This window comes from Myotis nattereri (assembly GCF_964212035.1).
Source record: "Myotis nattereri genome assembly, chromosome: 2".
Classification (NCBI taxonomy): Eukaryota; Metazoa; Chordata; class Mammalia; order Chiroptera; family Vespertilionidae; genus Myotis; species Myotis nattereri.
The window spans coordinates 188,601,329-188,626,421 of record NC_138076.1 but is presented as its reverse complement, the minus strand read 5'-3'; the positions used below and the strand labels follow the sequence as shown (position 1 = coordinate 188,626,421).

Genomic DNA, 25,093 nt, shown 5'->3' with positions numbered 1-25,093 from the left:
TAAGGAGAAGCGTATCCTACCTCATAGAGTTGTACTAAAGAGCAAAGCTTGTATGCTTAACACAGTTCTTGGAATAGAAGTGTGCAAGGAATTGTTAGCTTTTATTATTACACAAACCTAACTGGATTTTTTTAATCAAGGGAGGGAGATAGAGCAATTCTATGGTTTCTCCACAGAAAAACCTGAGTAATTGTAACAAATATATAGAAAAGAACTAGTGGAATAGGATTACATAATGTAGAAATAAGATCATTTCAGACTCAAAGGACCCCTCACCACCATCTACTTCAACCTATTATTTGAGTTTATTGAGTATTTCTTATACTGTCTAGTCCATCTTTCCTCCCATTTCTTTAGCTGAGAAGGTGACTAGTTAGAGAAACATTAGGCTGAATATAATTCTCTGCAGTGAGGACTAAGCTAGTCAGGAGTGGGAGAGAGGAAATATTGGAATGCAAAGATGGGGTGGAAATTGGGGGAGGGGTTATGAAATGATCCTCTAGAGAATAAAAAACATTATTTAATAAGGAGCATTTCCTCTTCCTACCTCCAAGCCACCCCCAAGAAGATAAGAAGGTCTAGGATAAATAAGAAGGCATGGAGGGACAGAAGTGTAGATATAGGGTGGTAGCAAATATTCAAAAATTGGGGATGGGATTGGTGTTTATGATTTGTTAAGGTCATTTGCAATATCATTACTCTAGTTATTTTTTAGTATTATTATATATATAGTATATATTATATATAATATATATAATATATACAATATATATATAATATATATATGCTTTTTATTTTAAATATATATATATATATATATATATATATGCCTTTTATTTTAAAAGTATAATTTCAAGTTGTCCCTGAAACTACTACATTCACATGGTTATTCTCACATTGGTTCTGAGGGCACCAGTGGGCTGGGAGAATCCTTCCAAAGGGCTATTGTCCAATCCAAAAGCATAAGCCTTTTTATGGGTATTTCAAAGTGCCCAGCTATAGCCATTCATTTTAATTAAAAATTGATAAATTACAAGTAATCTTCAAAAGTATAATTTTCTTAGGAAAAAATCATTTTTATGACATTTAAGTGACTGTGATTCTAGGTACTCATTTGAATAGTCAGAATCAACTACTGCCTAAAATATTATCAAACCAAAGGAACTTTAACAGCACCCTGAAACAATGTACACTTTTTTTTAAGTATATATTTTATTGATTTTTTACAGAGAGGAAGGGAGAGGGATAGAGAGTTATAAACATCGATGAGAGAGAAACATCGATCAGCTGCTTCCTGCACACTCCCCACTGGGTATGTGCCCGCAACCAAGGTACATGCCCTTGACTGGAATCGAACCTGGGACCCTTGAGTCTGCAGGCTATCCACTAAGCCAAACCAGTCAGGGCACAATGTATACTTTTTATGTCCTGTGTTATTCTGATGTGCTTAACAAGTGAGGCATGAACTAGGTCAGCATTCACAGGTATGGTTGTATGTCTAGAATGTGTTGTGAAATTTAAAAGAAAAGTTTGGAGCCATGTTGATAATATGACACCTATATGGTTCAATAGCATATTCTTTATGGATGTATGTACCAAGGAAGATCTGGAAGATTGCCCACTGAGATGTTGGAAATGGTGGAGGGAAGACAGTAAGACTTCCAATTTATTTACTTTCCTACAATGTGAATAATTTTTACAGTGAGCAAATAGTATTAGTTTTACTGTTTAAGATGTATTTTACAGAAATAAAAAAGTATAGCTTAGTTGTGTGTAATATACATGTACTTATCCGTACTTTATCTCTTCAGGAAATGCTCTATCAAATGAGGATATCTAGTTGACTGGCCTTATCTAGATGGCTTCCAGCAGAAATGAATTCTAAAACCTGGGCAAGAAACCCTGATATACTAGTAAATAATGTGTAAATAGAAAAGGAAAGGTAGAAATGCTAACATTAATTCAGTTTAATCTTATTTTGATCAAATTAATTGAAAATAAATTTGGGCATGATGTGGGGGCACCTATGTGTAGAGCAAGTTGTGCCAACACAAATTGTACAATTTCTGCTGGGTAGAACCGGTTTCTGGTATTGGGAAGGTTTTACTTTGTATTATATCACTAAACATATGTTTATTCTTAAAATTGTGATGAGACTTTGGCAAACTATGGCATAGGTACGGCATCAACAATATTGTTTTCCATTTATTTAAGCATCTTTGCAGCAATTTTACAATTTTATGTACCCTAGAAGCCAAAAATTTGATGAGTAATAAGAGTCAACTTTTTTAATATTCTGTCTTAAACATCCTTAGAACTCTATGAGATATATAATAGTAATGTTTATACTTTGTCAATAAGGAAAACAAGGTAAAAATTATTTTAAAATTATAAATTATCAATTAATTCCCATGTTTATGAGGGATCAAGTCAGGATTTGATCTCAGGCAGTCTGAACAGAATACCTGTGTTCTCTCCATTAAGCAAGACTGTCAACATCAGAAGCACTAAAGCATACTTCATAATCATCAATCATTATACACACCAACATTGAATTTAAATAGGCACATGTTATCTGTTTTCACTATTTTTCTCTATATATTTTTTGTTACATAATCAAGAGCCTTTTTTTTTTTAAGAGGAACTCATCTAATAAGAAATGTACTTGACAACATTATTTCATGGAGTCACAATAGCCTTGTAAAGAACTTCACTCATTTGTGGAATATAATGAACAACATCTATAATAATAAAAGCATAATATGCAAATTGACCAAACAGCAGAATGACCATGGGATGACATTTCTGATGATCACGCTATGACACGCACGGGTGCCAGGCCAGACAAGGTGGATGCGATGCAATTGGTCAGGGGCCCCACCATTGCCCCACGATCACCAGGCAGAAGGAGGCCCAGGCCACCCTCTGTGGGGCGATCAATGGGGGGGACTCCACGATCGATCACCCCAAAGAGGGAGGCACAGGCCACCCTCTGCACAGCAATAAATTGTGGAGCTCCTGCTGGGTGGGCAGGGCCTCTCTCTGCTGGGCAATAGATCACAGAGCCCAGAGCCCAGCAATTGATCACCCCACAGAGGGAGCCCAGGCCACTGGCCAGCGATGCTGCGACAGGTGTGTGGGGCCGGCCAGTGATCACCCCGCAGAGGGAGGCCCAGGCCAGCTAAGCTATCGCACCCCACACCTGTTCCCCGCAGAGGTAGGTGACCAGTAGTGGGGAGTAGGAGCAGTGCCACACAGATGACAAGCAGTGGCAGCAGCGGGGGCAGGACTAGCTTCCGGCAGCTGGGGGAAGGAAAGCCCGGATAGGCCCTGATCACCAACCAGGCCTAGGGACCCTACCCAAGGGGTCCTGGATTGTGAGAGGGCACAGGCTGGGCTGAGGGATACCACCCCCCACCCCCGTGCATGCATTTCATGCACCGGGCCTCTAGTAAACTAATGAACAAAATAGATACAGAGACATAGACGCATTGAACAGACCAACAAACCTCAAAGGGAAGGCAGGGGAGTGTATGTGGGGAGGGTGGCGGGTTGGGGTGAGAGATCAACCAAAGGACTTGTGTGCATGTACTAGTATAAAGCCTAACCAATGGACACAGAGAGTAGGGGGGTGAGGGCATCTGCTGGGGAGTAGGAGCAGGCGGGGAGAGGTCACTGTAAGACAATGTAAGACATATTACAAAGGAGACATATGTAACACTTTCAACAATAAAGAATTTAAATAAAATTAAAAAAGAACTTCCGCTATATCTCTATGCTCAGCCATGACTCGCCTGTAGTGTGGATTAGAGGTCACACACTAGGCTTCTAGTCCCAGCACTGAATCTAAATATGTGACCTTGGGCATTCTCTCACTGTACTTTCTTAATCTATTAAGAGATTTGGACTAGCTAATTTCTGAAGTCATTTCCATCTCTATAATTAGATATTATATGCTTCTCAGTGACAAGGGACTAAAGGCATTCCTGTACTGATCTTCGTATGCCATCGAGTGACACTACAATTTAGAATGTCAGACTCTCCTTACGGTATTGCTGATTTGATTATGGTTAGAGGTTTATGTGTCTCTTGTGTACATAGTTACAATTAACACTGATGGGTATAAAGCATTTCACGGGGCTTATTAAATCCAGGCATAGAATCTGAATGTTCTGGGCCTCCTTCGGTGTTCACATAAACTATAAATCATCCTAATTTTGAAATCTGACCTTCCTGGGCATGAATAAAGGATTCTGGATTTCAAAGGCATCTGTGGTTCCACAAAGAGTCTCTGAATACAATTTTAGCCTCTGTGTCACATTCTAAAAGCTCAGCTCTAAAGAAATCTTATTGGCTGTTTGGTTTAAAGGTGAACTCAAGCAAACCTATTATTGAAAATCTGGTTCCTGGTGCCCAATACCAGGTTGTGATGTACCTTAGAAAAGGCCCTTTGATTGGACCACCTTCAGATCCTGTGACATTTGCCATTGGTAAGTCACCAGGTACAAGAATAATAACATTATCAAGGTATTGTTTGGAGGAGTGCAATGTCCAAGCTCAACTCATTATCATCATATATGGGAGGCCCATTCTTGTTCACCTAATATCCTACCTTCAGAATCATAAACTATTGAAATTGTATAGCTGGAGGGCATCCTTAGCATTTATTATTTGAGGGGGTGGGGTGGGAGTCAGAGGCAAATATGTTTAGTTTTCAGTGATGGTATCAGAAGAGCAAAACCCTTAGTTATAAAGTAGACATTTGAAGCCATTGCTATGATATTAAACATTCCTTCTTGGCTTTTTTTCACTCCCCTCTCCTCCTTCCTCTTAGTTCCAACTGGAATAAAGGATTTAATGCTCTACCCCTTGGGCCCCACAGCAGTGGTTTTGAGCTGGACCAGACCATACTTAGGAGTGTTCAGAAAATATGTGGTTGAAATGTTTTATTTCAACCCCGCAACAATGACATCGGAGTGGACAACCTACTATGAAATAGCAGCAACCACCTCCTTAACTGCATCTGTGGTAATCTTTCCTGAGCCATCTGTCACCTACCTGTGTAAATAGATGTGCCGATATGTACCTAATGTCGGGAAAAGGTATCTGTAAATTAGACCATTTTGTAAATATACACAGTTTGCTATTCTTAAGGGGTTTTTTTTGTTGTTGTTTTTAAGATTGTTTTTAGTTGTTTTGAGAGAGAGAGAGAGAGAGAAAGAATTGTGTGCAACTGGCTTTCATCCCTAATTTGTTTGTTAATCCATATTTTAGTAGAGCTACCAAGTGCTTATTGTTTCTTCCTGCTCCTGGGGAGAAAAACACAGGAGATTACCTTTCATCGTTTAATAATTAGTTGACACTGCTTAACTGTGATGATGATGATTCTTGACATCTACAAAACAGTTAATTACTTATAGTGTCAGGCCATTAGAGAGCGGGTAAAGACTGCTCTCTCTAAACCTTAAATAATTTTAGAAGTGCAGTTTCCCTGCAGTTTACACATGAAGTACACAATTGCCCTCTACCCAGTTGATGATTCATAATTGTCACCCATCAAGGGCACATGCCTATGGTCCAACCTGAGAAAATACAGAGTTATGAAAGGTCATTTGGCTTGAAATAGGGAGGCGTGTATCTACAGTCACTTGCAAATAAGTACTATTTCACTTGTGTAATATGACTTAGGAAACTGCAAAATGAGACCAATATTGGAAGCATCTGACTCTATACCTTTGAATCACTTTTAAAATTACATTATATTTTTGTATAGCTTTTTATTTACACCTCACCTCATTACAAAAAGAGGTTGTTGTGTGTGCTTTTAGTGGAAAATTTTGTGAATACAACAAGGCACAGAATATAAAATAAAAATTATTTATTAGTTCTTTTCATGGCCAAATAGAAATAATTCTACTCAAAAAAAATATGATTTTTCCCCTTTGTCTTTGGTCCCCTTGCTTTTTTTAGCGAATAGCTAATCTGTTGCCAGCGTGGTACTACAACTTCCGAGTGACCATGGTGACCTGGGGAGACCCAGAATTGAGCTGTTGTGACAGTTCCACCATCAGCTTCATAACAGGTGAGTGGTGTGCAGGGAGCGGTTTCCTAAGGAGAGAACACTGTCTGCAGAAGGTTCTGAAGAGACACATCTCCAGAAAGTGCTGGTCACTCGCTCAGGAGTGACAGCCCCAGTGTCATGGAAGATCATATGCCTGAGTCTGGAAAATTATTATTTGTTTAAATAATGGCCTTTAAAAATTAAAATATTATTTTTATCCTGAGTTCCTGCCCTTGATTCATTTTTACTCTGAGTCACTGCCCTTGAATAGTGTGCCCCTGTTTGAAATTGATCAGAAAAGAGATGTGCTTCACACTGCAGCCAATTGCCTTTGCCCCTTTGATGGCTGTATTTGCTAGAGGGCCTCCATGTCATTATTAATTATGACATTTTTAAAGCCCAGGCTGACTGCAGTGTTGTCCACTGCAGGAGTTAAAAGCCTGTGGAGACAGGTAGACCTGGGTTTGAATCACACCTCTGTTGGATGCCATATACGACCTTGAGCAATTAACTTTTCTAAGTCTTGGTGTTTTTTTAATGTGAAAAATGGGGATGATACTAGTATCTATTCTCTGTTATTATCTACTAGATGCCCGATGCATAAATTCGTGCACAGGTGGGGTCCCATGGCCTGGCCAGCAATCAGGACTGATGGAGGGGGGAGAGGACTGGCCAGCCAGGGGGAGGGACCGCGAGAAGTTGGCCGGACAAGGGAGGTTGGCTGTGGGAGTGCACTGACCACCAGGGGGCAGCTCCTGCATTGAGCATCTGCCCCCTGGTGGTCAGTGAGCATCATAGCAACCAGTCGACTGATCATTTGGTTGCTTAGGCTTTTATATATAGAGACTAGAGGTCCAGTGCATGAAATTCATGCAACGGAGGGAGTGGGGGGACATCCCTCAGCTCAGCCTTCACCCTCTCCAATCTGGGACCCCTTAGGGGATGTCTGACTGCCAGTTTAGGCCCAATCCCTAAACCGGCAGTCGGACATCCCTCTCGCAATCCAGGACCGATGGCTTCTATCCGCTCACCTGCCTGCCTGCCTGATCGCCCCCTAACCACCTCTGCCTCAGCCCCTGCCACCGTGGCTTTGTTTAAAAGAATGTCTGGAAGACATCTTGTCTAATTAGAATATTATCCTTTTATTAGTATAAATTATTGTTTCTCAATTAAATAAGCTGCTTAGAAAAATACATGGCACAAAGTCTAAGTAACTTTAAAAAATTGTTCATTTTAGAGCTCAGAGCCTTAAATTATGTAGTTTAACATAATATTAGAGGCCTGATGCACAAAAATTTGTGCACTCGGGGGAGGGGGTTCCTCAGCCCGGCCTGTGCCCTCTTGGAGTCTGGGACCCCTCGGGGGATGACCACCTGCTGGCTTAGGCTCGCTCCCCGAGGGATTGGGCCTAAGCTGACAATCAGATATCCCTCTGGCAGCCCGGCAGCCCTCAGGGGATGTCCACTTGCCAGCGGGGAACAGGCCTAAGCTGCAGTCGGACATCCTTAGTGCTGCTGAGGAGGCGGGAGAGGCTCCCACCACCACCGCTGTGCTGGCAGCTGGCAGCCTGGCTGTGGCTGAGCAGAGCTCCCCCTGTCGGAGCGCACTGACCACCAGAGGGCAGCTCCTGCATTGAGCGTCTGCCCCCTGGTGGTCAGTGTGTGTCATAGTGACCAGTCATTCCCAGTCTTTCTGCTGTTAGGGTCAGTTTGCATATTACCCTTTTATTATATTGAATAGAGGCCTGGTGCTTGGGTGGGGGCCGGCTGATTTGCCCTGAAGGGTGTCCTGGATCAGGATAGGGGGTCCTGCTGGGATGCCTGGCCAGCCTGGATGAAGGGCTGAGGGCCGTTTTCAGACTTTCCACACCCCCTATAGGGTGGGGGTCCCCCCTGTGGTGCCTGGCCAGCCTGGGTGAGGGGCTGAGGGCCGTCTTCAGGCTGGCCATGCCCCCATCAGGATGGGGGTTCTTGCTGGGGTGCCTGGCCAGTCTGGGTGAGGGGCTAATGGCTGTTTGCAGGCTGGCCACAGCCCCTTCAAGGTGGGCCCCCCCCTGGGGTGCCTGGCCAGCCTGGGTGAGGGGCTGATGGCTGTTTGCAGGCTGGCCACAGCCCCTTCAGGGTGGGGGTCCCCCCTGGGGTGCCTGGCCTGCCTGGGTGAGGGGCTGAGGGTTGTTTTCAGGCTTGCCACGCCCCCTTCAGGATGGGGGTTCTTGCTGGGGTGCCTGGCTAGTCTGGGTGAGGGGCTGATGGCTGTTTGCAGGCTGGCCATGGCCCCCAGCCAACCAAGCTCCCAGTGGAGGCTGGCTGGAAGCAGGTATCTGGGATTTATTTATCTTCTATAATTGAAACTTTGTTGCCTTGAGAGGAGGCCACAGCCAGCCAGGGCAGGCAGGAAGCTTGGCTTCCTCCATCGCCGGGGCAACCAAGCCTCCTGCTTGCTCCAGCTCTGTGGCTGCCATCTTTGCTGGGTTAATTTGCATTTAGTTGCTCTGATTGGCTGGTGGGCATGGCCTGGGACATAGCAGAGGTGCAGTCAATTTGCATGTTTCTCTTTTATTAGATTAGCTAGCAGAGATGGTAAAAGTGATCAGAGGTGACAATGAAAAGGGGAAATTAATAAAAGAGTCATTAGCCCTGGTTGTTTGAATTAAGATTTTTTAGGAACTTTTGGGTGGACTCTAATACTGTAATTAGAGTTGTACTGAGAAAAGAGCAGAGAAAAAATATTTTTAGATGAAGAATAATTTTGGCAAAATGTTTTCCTCACTGGACATCTAGCTTTATTCCATTGAAATTTATAAATTCAAAAACAAAAGAAATTTATCCTATGTGAATTCTTACACAATTTACTTATATAGTTCATCACTTTTCCTTACTAGCCAATGTCTAGCACTCCCCATTGGCTCAAAAAAGGAGAAAATACCAATTATTTAAGAAGCTTTGTGTTATGCTGTTGACTTTATCAATAATTACATGTTTAATTATAATTAAACTTCATTTTATTAATAACTTATACAGTTTAACTTTATTGGGATTAACACCCTGAGAGTATTCCTCTTCTCAGCCAGCCATATCTGGACTGGAAAAAGCCCAGACTTCCCATCTGAACATTTGATTGAACAGACCTGGCTCTGCTAATTTCTGGCTTTAGAATTATCTCAGTGATCCTAGACTTCTATTTTCTCATTAGTAACACTCGGAATATTACCTCACACCTGACTAAGAGAGCCAAGCTCAGGGCATTAGACCTCACACAGGGAGGCGGAACCCACCTTGCAGTCATTGCAGCATCTCATAGGGCACATGGGACATGAAACATTCATAGGATTCATAGTTCTGGACCCAAGTGGTTGGTGTGCCTTTCAAAACCGGAAACCGACTGGGATTGGGCAAAGGTCATGATGTAACAATTAGGTTGACAAAGCAAGTCTGGATAGGTAAACTGTGATTAATCAGCAAGCTACTTGCCTAAGTGGTCAGTCTATTATCTTCAATAAATTGATCTTTGGTAACTTCCTATCTTTTCCTGGGACAAACTATTAAGTTGTGCTCACATTGGCGGTCCATAGTCTTATCTGATACAGGTCTCAATTCTCAACATCTATAATGTGGACATAACAACACCCTGCAGGATAGTGTGAGTATTAAATTACCTAATGTAAATCACTATTCAAATATAATGGTAGCTAACTTATTTTTATTCTCATTTTTTCTTCTCTCATTTCATTTTAAAGCAAATAAGGATCACAAACTTCACTTTCCTATGCTTTTCCATTGTGACCCAAACTGCCAAATTGTGCAGTATAAAAGGAAACAGGAAAAAATATTTTAATAAGGTGTGATTTATCAGGACCTCAAGTCTACTCTCTGTTAGGCAACTTATTTCCTCTGCAAGTCAAGTTCATAATTATGCTGGTGTACCAAACAATGCTTACTAAACAGATAGTGACATCTTGTGGTCCTTCAGCACGATGCTGGATTTTAAAGTAACAACACGGAGCACAAAAATCTGAAGACCTTGTACCTTTGAGAGGGATATGTGCTTCTGGGTTTGAAATTTTAAATGTGTTTTTGTCCTCATGATAATTAGAACATGAGAAAATATTCTTTGAAGAAACATAAGTATAGATCGTTGCATATAATGAAGTATTGGGAATATATTAAGAGGCCACAAGGAAGCCAGGGTCCATATCCTTTATTAGGATATTCTGAAATATGATGTGGGTTTGTGTTATTTGCTAAGATACATTGTTGATATTTCAAGATTTTATTGTCAAATATATAGAAATGCTATTTCACATGACACAGATATGTGCTTTTTACTCTTTATACTACAAATCTTGACAGTGGATTATTTCAAAGCATCACTAGTGCTGAATGTTTGTGTTGAGTATCAGTGGCAAATTAAAGAAGATAATTCTTTATGGTTTGTAGAAATTCTCCTCCAAATATTTTAGTTGGTTTTTGCTGCATCATGGAACAGAAAACTTGTCTGTCTTTAAACCACCATTCACGTGGAATTTAAATTCAGCTGTTTATTTGTTTTTTCAAATCTTCAGAATTATCAGTTACTTTAAAAATAATGGAAATATGCTTCCACAGGTCATCCTATATAATAAAAGGGTAATATGCAAAATGACCTTAACAGCAGAACGACTGGAAATGATTGGTCACTATGACACACACTAACCACCAGGGGGCAGACGCTCAATGCAGGAGCTACCCCCTGGTGGTCAGTACGCTCCGACAGGGGGAGCTCTGCTCAGCCACAAGCCAGGCCAACGGCTGCCAGCACAGCGGTGGTGGTGGGAGCCTCTCCCGCCTGCTGAGCAGCACTAAGGATGTCTGACTGCAGCTTAGGCCTGTTTCCCGCTGGCAAGTGGACATCTCCCGAGGGCTGCTGGGCTGCCAGAGGGATGTCTGACCGCCAGCTTGGGCCCGATCCCGCAGGGAGCGGGCCTAAGCCAGCAGGTGGACCTCCTCCTAGGGGTCCCAGACTGTGAGAGGGCATAGGCCAGGCTGAGGGGTCCCCCCCCCCCCAGTGCACAAATTTGTGTGCACCGGGCCTCTAGTATATTATAAAGCTTATGATGAGCTCATCTTCCCAATTGGAAATTTTCTTAAAGTTTAAATGTATCAAAATATAAAATACGTTAATAAACTTAGTGTTAGACTTTAACTTTGCATTATGATAAAAAATCCTTCCACAGGCATTTATTAAAAGGTTACTTTCTGCGAAGCACTGGACTAAAACACTGTCAATGATGTTGCCTTGTGTTTTATGGAAACAGCATTTCTTTTCTGTCCCACTACTCCCACTGTCCCCTTCTCCCATAAGCACCTTGGATGTGCCACAACCAAAAAAAGACGTATCTTTATAGAACCCCAGAGCTTCCAGTACGTCTTTGAAATTAAGTTCACCAATGCCTAATGACTAATTAATTGATGCAACAAGCGTACCCAAACAAGTGAACATTTTAGGAATTTTGTAACTGACATTTACATAAAAGACCTTGATACCCTCAGGTTCAGATGGAGCTGTCTTGTGTCTGAGCTGTAAGGTGAGGTCCCAGGAAACAAATGCCCACCTTGTAGTATATACCTGTGGTACTGGGAGTCCCAGGTCTATTCAGGACCATCATATGGTGTGAATTTTAGTTCTTTAACTTTACATGGGATTTCATGCTGTGTGAATAAGCATTTTAATTGTTAGTAATCTCTTACACTAAAGTGTTCTTCTTTTCTACCTTATAGCCCCAGTTGCTCCAGAAATCACTTCTGTGGAATATTTCAACAGTCTGTTATATATCAGTTGGACATATGGGGATGACACCACTGACCTCTCCCATTCTAGAATGCTGCATTGGATGGTTGTTGCAGAAGGAAAGAAGAAAATTAAAAAGAGCGTATGTTTCTTTGAATCCCAGTATGGGCATCTGAATATTCATTTGCATAAACTATGGACAACCATTAAGCAAAATGTATTGAGACATTAAACCAATGTTTGTATGCCCGTTGGCATTGTTTTATGCTCTGGAGATAGGACCATGAACAAAAATTAAATTCCTTTTTTAATAGAGCTTACTTTTTAATCTTTACTAGTTAGCTGAAATAGTTGTAACTATTAATTTCACTTATGAGTGTTATGATTTGAGTGTTTTCTTCAGGTTGTCAAACATTTTCAAGAAAACCATAGTTAACAAATTTCAATATTTTGTCCTTATATCCCCCAACACCTAAATATTTGGGTATGTTAGTAATGCTGATTTCTTTTCTCCTGGTATAATAAGCTTTTTGACATTGTATTAGTTAGGGTAAAGAGTAAATGACTTCAATTAAAAAAATATATAGTGGCTCAAAGAAAATCAATGTTCATGTGTCTCTCATGCTAGCCCAGGATTAACAGGGTACTTCTTCTGTACCATAAAGGAGCATCCAGCGTCCAGATTCTCTCTTTCTGTTGCTCCAGCTGTGACTCTATGTCATCCTCATCTGTACAAGTGACCCTTCATTATCATTAGAATCACCTGTGCAGGGAAGATAGGCCATGAAAGCCCAGTACCTACACAGTGTGAATGAAACTATAAGTTGCCCATATGACTTTTATTTGTAATCCATTGGTCAGAATTGGGTCACATGCTTTCCTCTAGCTACAGGGAGGTTCTGGGAAATACAGTCTTCAGTTAAGAAGCCAAGTATCCATCATGGGCTGCGTTTCTTCTGAGTGTTCCAGGGCTGAGAAATATTCCTATCAGGAACAGCCCAGCAGTTACCTTTTATAAAATTTGCTGTGAATACGAGGGGAAATATCAGAGTGATACCTGTTCCAAACAAAGGAATCGATTGCAAAAATGCTCTGATATGTATTATGCGTATTTAGAGCTACTTTGCATTTGGCTCAGATCAGGAATTTATATCACTTTTAGAGGAAATAACTTATTCATAAGGTTGTAATCACTTGTATATTGCAGCACAGCACAGAGAGGCCATGTCTGTGATAGTCCTGTAATTGTTTAGAATGGTATTATAGTTCAAGTTGATCAGAAGGTTAAACCCTCGATTTTGATGATCTTGCAGGTAACACGCAATGTCATGACTGCAATTCTCAGCCTGCCTCCAGGAGATATCTACAATCTCTCTGTAACTGCTTGCACTGAAAGAGGAAGTAATACCTCCCTGCTCCGCCTTGTCAAGCTAGGTGAGATGAGTGCACAGGTGTGAGTGTGAAAGTGATTATGCTGGGAAAACTAGCATTTGCATTTCTTGGTTTAGCATGGTCTTTTCAACTCAGTGAAATCACAAAAAAACAGTTCACTCTCTTTTAGAAGTGAAATATAGTCATTTATACTACCAGAAGAGTATGTTCATCTTAGTATAAGTTTCTGTAAGTGCAGTGCTTACTGTATTGGGAGATAGGAGTGTCCATCAGTCATAGTAAGCTTAGAGAATCTAAGGAGTCTCAGGATTTAAAGATGGAAGGATCTTTGCGATTATCTAGCACAGTGTACTCAACCCATCAGAAGCCATTTCCTTTTCATATCACTATTATGTAATGCTCTCTTTAATATCTACAATTAAATGATAAGAAAAATAACCCATGTATTGATATTTTAAAATTTGATATAATGTCTTAACTTTAATATAAAATCAAGATAAAATAAAATAATCCTATATAATAAAAGCCTAATATGCTGTGTCCAGTCATCTGGCTGGCCGTTCAACCAATCAAAGCATAATATGCTAATGATATGCTAAGGACACTCAACTGCTCGCTATAATGTGCACTGACCACCAGGGGGCAGACAGTCGACCAGTCAACCAGTCACTATGATGTGCACTGACCACCAGGGGGCAGACACTCTGACCAGTAGGTTAGCTTGCTGCTGGGATTCAGCTGATTGGGACTGAATGAGATGGGCTGGACATACCTGGAGCCTTCCCACGGCCCCTTCCCAGCTGGCCAACTTCCTATGCCCCTCCCCGGCCCTGATCATGCACCTGTGGGGTCCCGAGGCCTGGCCTGTGCCCTCTCACAATTTGGGACTCCTTGGGGGATGTCAGAGAGCTGGTTTCGGCCCAATCCTGCAAGCCAGGCCAAGGGACCCCACTGGTATATGAATTCGTGCACACACCAGGCCTCTAGTTTATAATAAATGGATATGGATTCCCTATGTATATGTTCAGATACAGCTCTTCAAAAAAAATCATAATGAAATTACTTGATAACTACACATTATTAATAGGAATAAGTTGGAGTTTACAAGAAGTAAAAGGATCAGTAGTTCTTCCATATAAGTAGTATACAAATAAATGCAGAAGTGAACAAGTTTATATTGATTAGTTATAAATAACTGAGCAAGCATAAGTACAGATAGAATAAAACCTAAAATTAAGAGAAGTAATAAGAGACTAGATATATTTTCATCTAATAAAAGAAAGAGGGAAATAACCTTAATTAAAGTAGAAATAACATGCCAAGAAAAATAATGGGCTGTGGATGAGAGGAAATGAGGAAAGTATGATATTCTTGGAAATGAGCTAAAACTTATTGTGTAGTGTAGTATCAAAATAATTTTCCGTATTATGAAAAACAACTAAGATATGATGGTGTGCAACATAAACACATCTTCTACATTCAACAATATACCATGCATTGATATATTCATTTAGTTTCTAATAGTTTAAGGGACCTCAGAGATGATCATCCTATAACCAGCAGCAGGCAAAAGAGGATTGATTGGCAAAAAATTGTATGGTAAACCTCAAGGGACAGTATCAGTTTAAGAGTACTGACCCCCAAAATAAATGCATTCCAATTCAATATGTAATTTTCACAGCAGAGATCTTTTTTTAAAAAAAAAATTAAAATATATAAAATGGCAAAACATTTTAAAACACTTAACATAACTCACTGATATCACTGTTTCAGATGTCTGCTAATTTTAAGCTGTGTCTGAGTGTATTCATGAGTCTCAAATAGCCACTGTTATTGCATATATTCATACATGCAGCTAAAGTTAATATGGATCCAGGGTATTTTTGTTAGCAGCTTAAATACCATGAGTAGCATGGCTGACATTTAGAAGACTCCTAGAATATTCCCAAGAAAACAAAGTGTAATATTTCCTTAGTTTACCCAATAGTTGCATTCTCTGTAATTCATTGCAGTAAGTCTTAAATTTTTTGTCTTATATTTGCCAACTCAAAACTAAATTCTTGTACTGAAACCTTTTAAACTTAAATAGGTAGTTGGAAATACATAACATATTGAATAAACACTATGGGCAGAAAAAGTCAATTGTTACATAATTTTGAGATCACTTCTTAATTCCACTTGAATATCCTTCTTGCTGATAGCCTTCTTCTAAGTTATTTTAACTCCTTGAAAAAAAATCCAATATTACATGGTAAAGTACTTGCAATTATATTTATAATGGATTTATTCTGGTGTGACATTAGAAAGTCACATGGTACGTTGGATATGGACAATTTTTCTGTTCGGAGCTTTCTTCATCATTGCAGGACATCTAGCATTTCTGTGTCCTGCTCACAAAAGTCCAGTTAACTTCTGTTGTAACTATTAAAAACATTTCTGTAAATTTCAAAAGTACCCTCAGGGGGGCAGTACTTTGCCTATTGAGACTCTGGTAGAGTTCAATTTTGGGCACTACAGGCAATCTGCTCTTCTTCCCTAGCAGTCTACACTTGAATTCTAAAAATGTGGCTATCACCAGCTACCAGCATTTCATGATCTTCCTATTAAGAAAAAAATAGCCTCTCTGTCAATTCCAACCATTACCTGAAAATTTGCCCAAGTATAAATGTCAGTTTAAAATTCATTTCTGGAAAAGTATAACTATTTAAAGATTATGCTCACGTTCCCCATGCCTTTCTTTCCCCAAGCTGTATCATTACCAGTAGCTGTGATTCTCAGGGCCTAGCTGCTGTACCCAACTCATTTGATTTATTAGTCTCTCTTAAAGTGCAAGTTCAGAGGTGCTCTTACCAAAATAGCATTCAGTGGACCTGTTGCATGCTTCACTGTCACTTTTATATGACATTATGGGCTAGAGATCCAGTGCACTTCACTGGGGGAGGGGGTGTCCCTCAGCCCAGATTGCAAGAGGGCACAGGCCAGACCTAAGGACCCCATTATGCATGATCAAGGACAGGGAGGGACATAGGAGGTTGTCCAGATGGGGAGAGACCACAGGAGAACTCCAGGGTGTGTCTGGCCTGTCTCCTCAGTTCCCATCAGCTGGACCCCAGCAGCAAGCTAACCTACTGGTCAGTGTGTCTGCCCCCTGGTGGTCAGTGCATGTCATAGCAACTGATCGACCAGTCAACTGTCTACCCCCTGGTGGTCAGTGCACGTCATAGTGAGCAGTTGAGAGGCCTTAGCATATCATTAGCATATTATGCTTTGATTGGTTGAACGGCCTACCAGATGACTGGACACTTAGCATATTAGGCTTTTATTATTTAGGATGATATATGAAGCAAGTATGGGTTAAAGTCATAAACTGGGACAATTATACTCACACTACATTGGAGTCTGAGTAAAAACCATGATAGTTTCCCAAACTTATCATGAGGTTTTGGGCCTCCATAGATACCTATTAACAGACAGGGCTATTTAAACTAGCTTAGAAAGTTCTTTAAATTTTTCAAGAATGAAAGGCAAGTTCCCACAGAAATTATTTCTAGTGAGTCAGAACCCTTAGAACCAATAAGCTTTTCCTTGTTGATATTTTAATATTGCCTTTATAGTATACTGCCTCTATTTTTTCTTTCTGAAAGCCAGATTGTCTGTATATAATGTATCTATTCTCAGCCTTCCCTTCCTCCACCCTAAAAACTAAATAACCTTACTTTCTATTTATTTGTCTATTTTTTATTCTACTCATCACATTACTGTATTTTATAAGCTCTTTCAATTTCCTGTAACACAATGCCTTTCCTACTGTAGATTCTCAATAGATACTGAATGAATTGAATTGAAATTGCCAACCTCAAAATTGAAAATAGTATTCGAATTAATATTTAACCAAAATAAGTTTCACCTTTCAGAGAAATGAAAACATTTTGCTTTTGTCATAATTAAATTGAAATTATGTTTCCTTTTACAAAACTTTGATGCTTGTCACTTTATGTTTCTTTAAAGCATTTACTTGGTATACATGAAAGTGAAATTAATTTTACTTTACAGAAAAATACAATTTCAGCACCCAGATTTTCAGGGCTTGTGTGAATCAGAATGCTGTTGCTGAACCTAGACCAAAATTGGTTGGGTTAACAATCCTAATTCAATTTCTCTGTGGCAGAGGCCCGTTTGGAGTCATTCTACTTGCTATTAAGGAGGACAAGATTAGATATATAAAGAAATCAAACTATTAATGAACCCAGTACAATATAAATTAATTCAAGGTGGCATGTGTAAGGATAAAGAACCTTCAAAACAATTGCCAAGAATTTTCAATTATTATGTCACCAACTAGAGGCCCAGTGCATGAAATTCATGCACTGCGAGGGAGGGATCCCTCAGCCCAGCCTGCGCCCTCTCGCTGCCGAGGAGTCCTTGAGGGTTGTCCAACTGACAGTTTAGGCCTGCTAGCCATCAGTCAAATATCCTTAGCACTGTGGCAGAGGCAGGAAAGGCTCCCACCACCACCACTGCACTCGCCAGTGTAAGCCTGCCTTCTGGCTGAATGGCGCTCCCCCTGTGGGAGCACACTGACCACCAGAGGGCAGCTCCTGCATTGAGTGTCTGCCCACTGGTGGTCAGTGCGTGTCATAGCAACCGGTCGTTCTGCCGTTTGGTCTATTTGCATATTAGCCTTTTATTATATAGGACTAGTGGCCTGGTGCATGAAATTCATGCACAGGGGCGGGTGTCCCTCAGCCTGGCCTGCACCCTCTCCACTCGGGGACTCCTCAGAGGATGTCCGACTGCCGGCAGTCGGACATCCCTCTCACAATTGGGGCCTAAACCAGCAGTCGGACATCCCTCTTGTAATCCAGGACTGCTGGTTCCTAACCACTCACCTGTCTGCCTGCCTGATTGCCCCTAACCACTCTGCCTGCTGGCCTGATAGCCCCCAACTGCACCCCTTCCAGCCTGATCACCCCTAACTGCCCCTCGCCTGCCAGCGTGATCACCCCCAACTACCCCTCCTGCCAGCCTGTTCATCCCCAACCACCACGCACTGTCGGCCTGCTCACCCCCAACTGCCCCACTGCCAGCCATATTGCCCCCAACTGCCCCCCATGCCAGCCTTCTTGGCCCCTACTGCCCCCCCCCCATGCTGGCCTGATTGCCCCCAACTGCCTCCCCACCGACCTGATTGCCCCTAACTGCCTCTGCCTCAGCCCCACAACCATGGCTTTGTCCAGAAGGACGTCTGGAAGGTCTCCTGGAAGGTCTCCTGGTCTAATTAGCATATTACCCTTTTATTAGTATAGCTAAGCATCAGAAGGCATGTTCCAATAGTAGTGCTGTTCGCAGGGCTTTCAGTCAGTCATCCCATTAAGAATTTTAGGTTTCCAGAAGCTTTATGGTTCCTCTAATGGTACGTGATGATAGCTCCCTTTGGCAATCAATAAATGTGTCAATCAAATCTTCACTAGGACTTGTTAATTCACAAGAACTCACTGGTCTGCATTGCAACTGTGGCTTCAACTAGCAACCAGTCACAACTTCTAGTCTTTATAAATCTATCTGAAACTCCATATAAACAAGACAAGAGGAGAAACAGGAATGAGAAGTGTTGGACATACCACAAAATAGGTCTCTGGTAATAGAATAGCCATTCATTCACTTAACAAATATGTACTGACAACCTTCTCAGCAATGTTCAGATGCCAACGTACTTGTAGTAATGAACCTGAAGGACTTTTTCACTTGCTATTCACAACATGCTTATGATCCAATAAAGGGAGAGATAATAAGTACTTTATAGAGCATTACAATGGGATAGTGTGGTACAGAGCAATTATGTAATTAAAGAAAACACAACTTTCTTTGAGGAAGCAATGAGCACATATCTGAACAACAAGAAAGTATCTGCAATGAGAAGGTTGGGACAGAGCAAGCTAGGTAGAGGGAATAGGCAGAGGCCAGATTATACAGGACTTGTAAGGCATACAGCTGAGATTTTATTTTGAGTGCAATATGAAGCTATTTAGAGAATTTAAAAATAATAATCTGACATATTTAAAATAATCCCTCTGGTTGTTCAAGGGAGAAAGGATGGTTGGGTCAATAATGAAGGTGGGGAGACAAATCAAGGGACTATTTGTCCTTATCTTTAAAGACAGCATTCTAGCCTGGATGGTGTTGCTCAGTGGTTGAGCATCGACTTATGAACCAAAGGGTCACAGATTTGATTCCTGGTCAGGGCACATACTTACTTTGCGGGCTCAATCCCTAGCCCGCAAAGCAGGAGGCAACAGATTGGTGTTTTCTCTCATTGATGTCTCTATCCCTTTCTCTTCCTCTATCTCTAATATCAATTAAAAAAAATATTTAAAAACAAAACAAAAGAAACAGCATTCTAAATCAAACAAGTGCCATGGGAAATGACGGTAACTTTGACCAAAGTGGTAGTAATAGAGATGAGAAAAGTGGACAACATTCAGGTGCTATTTTGGGAGGTTTTGTTCACAGGACTTTCTGAAGGAGTGAAAACAAGAAATGAGAGACAGGGAAATTAAGAATGAATACTGGGCTTTGCTCTTGAGCATCTAGGGTGGATGGTGTTGCCATTTGCTGAGATTGAAAAGACTGGAAAACCTAGAGAAGTAAACTTGGGAGAATCAGGTTTCTTCCTTGGAAATAAAAATATTGAGAAAACATCCAAGTGCCATTGTCAGGTAAGGAGATTATTGATACAAGGATATCAGGAGAGACTTCTAGGCTGGAAATAGAAATTTGGGGGTGTCTGGATAAGATCACCAAGTAGTAGGCAGAAACAGAGGAGAAGAGAGGCCCTGGGTCTAGCGCAGAAGATGCACCCCAGCACTTAGAAACTGAGCAGAGGAGGAGAAGCCAGCAAGAGAGACAAAAGAATCAGCCCATGGGGCCAGAGGAAGCCAAAAGACAAGACTGTCTACACCACCATTGCCAAACTTCTGCCTTACCCTGATCATAGCTGTGCTCAGGCAGTTCAAGATAAGGAAGGAAGTAACTTTAGTGCCGGGAGAGATTTGTAATTTAGTGCAATGTCCTCATTTGAGCAAGCTTGAACCTTGAGAAATTTGACCCACCACATACTGTTGAGCCTGTGTCTAGAAACAGTGATCCAGTACTTTATATCCATCTGTTGCTTATGATTTCCTGCATTTGGGTGGGTTTTATTTTTAAATAAAAACTTCCATTTTCTATTAACACATTTACAGAACAGGGAGGAGACACACACCCATCTGGGTGGGTTCCTGTTTTAGAACTTGGATATTAATGACATTGGCTTGATTTTTTTTAACCTCAGTCATGAGAGATTTTATATAAATTAAGAATCTGTAAAACATAATTGGACTATAGGCCAAAAAATTCAAAGACTTTCAGATGTTAGGAATTTGGGGAATATTAGAATCTGTTACTTTCTCTCATAATATTTCAGATTATAAATAATTACACACATTTGGATGAAATGTCATTTCTAACTGTATAAAAGCCCAGTCATCACATGTACTAACCTTTATAGTCTCACTCCCCATTGAGAAAAATCTGTTTATTATTATGTTGAAGCCATTGAGTTTACAATTTTGGGTATAGTTGCTTGGAAATACACAGTTCTCATATTTGGTAAGAAGTGAGTAAAGTGCTGTGAGTCACAGTGTACTGAAGTTAAAGTTCCTCTCCTATCCACCCATGCTTTTCTTAATTCTCTCCTACTAGTGACTAACTTGTTATCCTCATTAACCCCACAAAAAAAGAAAGAAAATATATTTAATAAAATAAGAATGAGAATAAATTGTGTCAATGGAACACAGAGAGAAGGAAGGGACGAAGGAAGAATATATACTATATGCTGCCAGTCAGTTAAAAGAAGCTAATAAAATATTTAAGGTACTATACTGTTTAAAAAATGAATTCATTCTGTCAGTCAACAAATACTTATTAAGAATTTAGCCCTAACCGGTTTGGCTCAGGGGATAGAGCGTCGGCCTGTGGACTGAAAAGTCCCAGGTTCAATTCCGGTCAAGGGCATGTACCTTGGTTGCGGGCACATCCCCAGTAGGAGGTGTGCAGGAGGTGGCTGATCAATGTTTCTCTCTCATTGATGTTTCTACCTCTCTGTCCTTCTCCCTTCCTCTCTGTAAAAAATCAATGAAATATATTTTTTAAAAAAGAATTTACTATGTGCTATGCACTATTCTATGTGCAGAGGACACAGAAATAAATGGGGGGGGGGGGGAGACTTCTACCCTTATCTAGTGAAGAAAAAGGGATGATAAATATAAGATATCCAAAGGTGATAAGTTGATTACAATTGAAGCCAAGAAGGGGGAAGTGTTATGGAGACTAGGGGGTGCAATTTTTGTAGGAGGGGAGGAATAGGGTAAGCTGCACTGTAAAGGTGATATTTCAGTGAAAACCTGGAGGAAGGAGTGAGCCTTGTGGATAACAGGAGGAGATTCTGTCGGGGCAGAGGGAACCACAGTGCAAAGCTGCAGAAGGACCGGTGTGCTTGGCAAGTTCAAAGACACGTCAGGGAGGCAGTGTGGCTGAAGTGAAGTAAACAGAAGAATCCTAAATCAAAGAGCCAAGAGGTAACAAAGGAGCAGTAAGATGGCACTCCTTTGGATGGTTTCAGCAGAGAAGTCACATGACCTGGTAAGTTTCACAGGATCTCTTTGGGGAGGGTAGGCTGTTCAGGGCTAAGGGTAAAGGCAGCTAGACAAGATGACCGTCCATCCCCATTGACCTCTTTAGCAATCCTTTTTCTTCCCCAAACTATTTTAAAAATATTTCTATTGATTTTAGAGAGGAAGGGAGAGGAAGAGAGAGATAGAAACATCAATGATGAGAAAGAATTGTTGCTTGGTTGCCTCCTGCACACCCCATACCGGGGATCGAGCCTGCAACCCAGGCCTGTGCCCTGACTGAATCGAACCTGGGACCCTTCAGTCCGCAGGCTGGCATTTTATCCACTGAGCCAAAGAGGCCAGGGCTAATTTGGACACTTTTGATAAATTACACGATCACCTTAAAGTTAGGAGGCTATTGCATGTATCCAGATATGATATTATACTTGCTTGGATCAGGATGGTAGTCATGCAGGTGATAGAAATTTTATTTTGGAAGGACAGAGGTACTACTTATTGAGCTGGTAAACCTTATGGCAGAGACAGGTTTGGGGGAAAACTCAGAAGTTCAGGTTTTGGGTGTGTCATCATTTGAAGGTGTCAATTAAACATGAAAGAGCAGACACTGAGTAGGCACTGGAGCTTGGAGTCTTTAGGATTAGAAATACAAATTTCAAGAAACCAAATGGATGAGGTTATTGAGGAATGAATAAAGAAAAAGAATGCTGTCCAAGGACTAAGTCCAGGGGCACACTATCCTGAAGAAGTGGAAGTAGTGAACAGGAACCAGCAAAACAATCTGAGGAGTAGCCAGTGAAATAAGGGCCAGAAAAATGTGATGTGCTAAGCGCCAAGCAAAGAAAGTGCTTCAGTGAGTACAGTGGTCAACTTTCAAGCCTGCTGATAAGTCAAGATAAGAAGTGACCGTTGATCTTCACAACCCAGAAGTCACTGGTGATTTGAGGAGGAGGCATTTGGATGGAGTGGTGAGAAAAAAAATAATTAAAAGGATTTCAAGAGAGTGTGAAAGGGGAAAAACTAAAGATAGCTGGAATAACAAAACTTGTGAGGAGTATTATTGTAAAAAGGAGAGAAAATGAGCAAGAGCTGAAAGTACCCAAGAGTATTAATTTGTTTGGTTGGGTTTTGCTTTGTTTGTGTTTCTTATTTCCTTAAATAGCTGGAAACAGCTTGTCCATGCACTAATTAGAGTGATTCAACAGAACAGGAAGAATTGATGATACAGAATAGTTGGGGTGAAACTTGTTAGAGCAGTGGTTCTCAACCTTCTGGCCCTTTAAATATAGTTCCTCATGTTGTGACCCAACCATAAAATTATTTTTGTTGCTACTTCATAACTGTAATGTTGCTACTGTTATGAATCGTAATGTAAATATCTGATATGCAGGATGGTCTTAGACGACCCCTGTGAAAGGGTCGTTTGGCCACCAAAGGGGTCGCGACCCACAGGTTGAGAACCGCTGTGTTTGAGTGATGTCCTTGCCTGGGCCAGAAGACATGGTCCAAGGTACCAGTGGAGGAGGTGGCCATAACCTGGATGAATCTGTAGTAAGATGATGAATGATAGCGTATATGGGCATTAATGGGGCAGATGAGTAGAATGATGGTGATGATGGGAGTTTGTGGAAGGTTTTCCTATTGACTTCTTTGCAGAGGATCACTGCTGTGCTACTCCTCTTGTACAGACCCGCAGGGCCAGCAGCCCCATGCAAGCATTGTTTTCTGCGTTCGGCTGTCAGGCATGTCACCGTTCCATGGCTCCATTCCTGCACCTGAGGCTGACTGATGCCTCTTCTTCATTTATCTCTCCCATTTTCCACTGCAGTCTTTGGGGTTTCACTGCAATTTGCCAGCTGCCCACAGCTAAGCCACACAACTTATGTACTTCCTTAAAAGTGTTTCTCCTGCCCACCAAAAAATGACTTGCATGCTTCACAAGTTTCTTCTGAATAGGTTAGAGGAATCTGGATGGTGGACTCATAGGGCAGTGACTGATATTTTGCACTGATTTATGTACATAATAAGCAAGTGCCCAGTCTGGATAAGTAGGTCTTCTGGGCAAGGGAACTTTTCAGGAGGCTTCATTATCCCCAGTTACATGGAAATGGATGGAAAACACCCATGTTTGGGGGGAGGAGGTTAGATGTATGAAGGGCCCTTCACTAGGGGTACAGAGGTTTGGATTCCAGTTGTGACTCTCAGGGATAAACTGTGTTACCTTAGAAAAGTGACCCAGGCCCTCTGGAGTTCAGCTGCCTCATCTATAAAATGAGGGTCTGGACTAACTGGTCTTTAATGTTCCTTCAAGTTTTAGAACTTAATTCATGCATGAGTTCAGAGTTAAGGCAACAAGGTTAATGATACATAAGAGCAATGATTTTGTCCTAAGAATTCTGCAATATGTAACTCCTAACTAAATAAAAAGGCTGAGTATAAACATATATCTCTGGAACCAAAAAAGAGGAAGTCAGAAATTTTGTTTCAAAACTAAGTCAAGTTAAATGAGAGCTTTTTCTGAGCAAATCTAGCAATCTTAATTTACGTAAACTGGTAAAACCATAAATACACTCAGTGATTCACAGAAGGGAATATTACATTTGCTATTATTAAGCCATAAAGAATTTATTTAAAATGTAATGGAAATGACAGGTATTTCTAATTCCTAAGCAAATGAAAATTTTGTTTTGTTTATGAATAAGGCCTAATTATAGTTTAATGCTAAATATTTGCCTGAATTTTTTAAAAAATTTTCCAATGTTATTTTTAAGTGGTCTACTTATTAAATGTACCTAGGAAGAGAATTACCCAAAGTCAACAAGAGAATTGGCCTAATAAACTTCAGTTTAACAGAGGTTTCTTGCTTTTTAGTATGATTTTTCTTCTTTTGATTTTATTGCATGTCGATCTTAATTCACTCTCATTAATTTACCTATCTCTTTTTTCTTCTTTCAAATTAGTGCTTTCTTTTTTAGATGTTTTGACTAAGTTGAACATAATTTATGCAGTTTACATCTTAAGTCACAGATGCTTTTTTTGGCCAACTTTATGAGCTTATTCTGCTTAAGGTAGAACTGCCTGAGTTGAAGAAAATAAAAATAGATTTTAAAGACATATGGTAAAGATGTTAAAGACTATTGTTTGTATTCTAGGATACTAGCAAATTGCTATCAGTGAGGCTGAGGGTTAAAAATAGATTTTGCCA

The 25,093-nt window shown here is 40.8% G+C and overlaps 1 protein-coding gene across 1 annotated transcript in view; it reads left to right on the top strand.

The window, feature by feature from the left end:
- Window positions 1-25,093, top strand: part of PTPRO (protein tyrosine phosphatase receptor type O) — a gene marked incomplete at its 5' end in the record, with an annotated part of 137,618 nt that overhangs the window by 61,722 nt on the left and 50,803 nt on the right. The window contains 5 exons of the mRNA XM_081084012.1: window positions 4,370-4,490; window positions 4,835-5,028; window positions 5,971-6,082; window positions 11,818-11,969; window positions 13,141-13,261. Of these exons, the coding sequence (XP_080940138.1) occupies window positions 4,370-4,490; window positions 4,835-5,028; window positions 5,971-6,082; window positions 11,818-11,969; window positions 13,141-13,261 (700 nt within the window). The remainder of the gene's footprint in view (window positions 1-4,369; window positions 4,491-4,834; window positions 5,029-5,970; window positions 6,083-11,817; window positions 11,970-13,140; window positions 13,262-25,093) is intronic.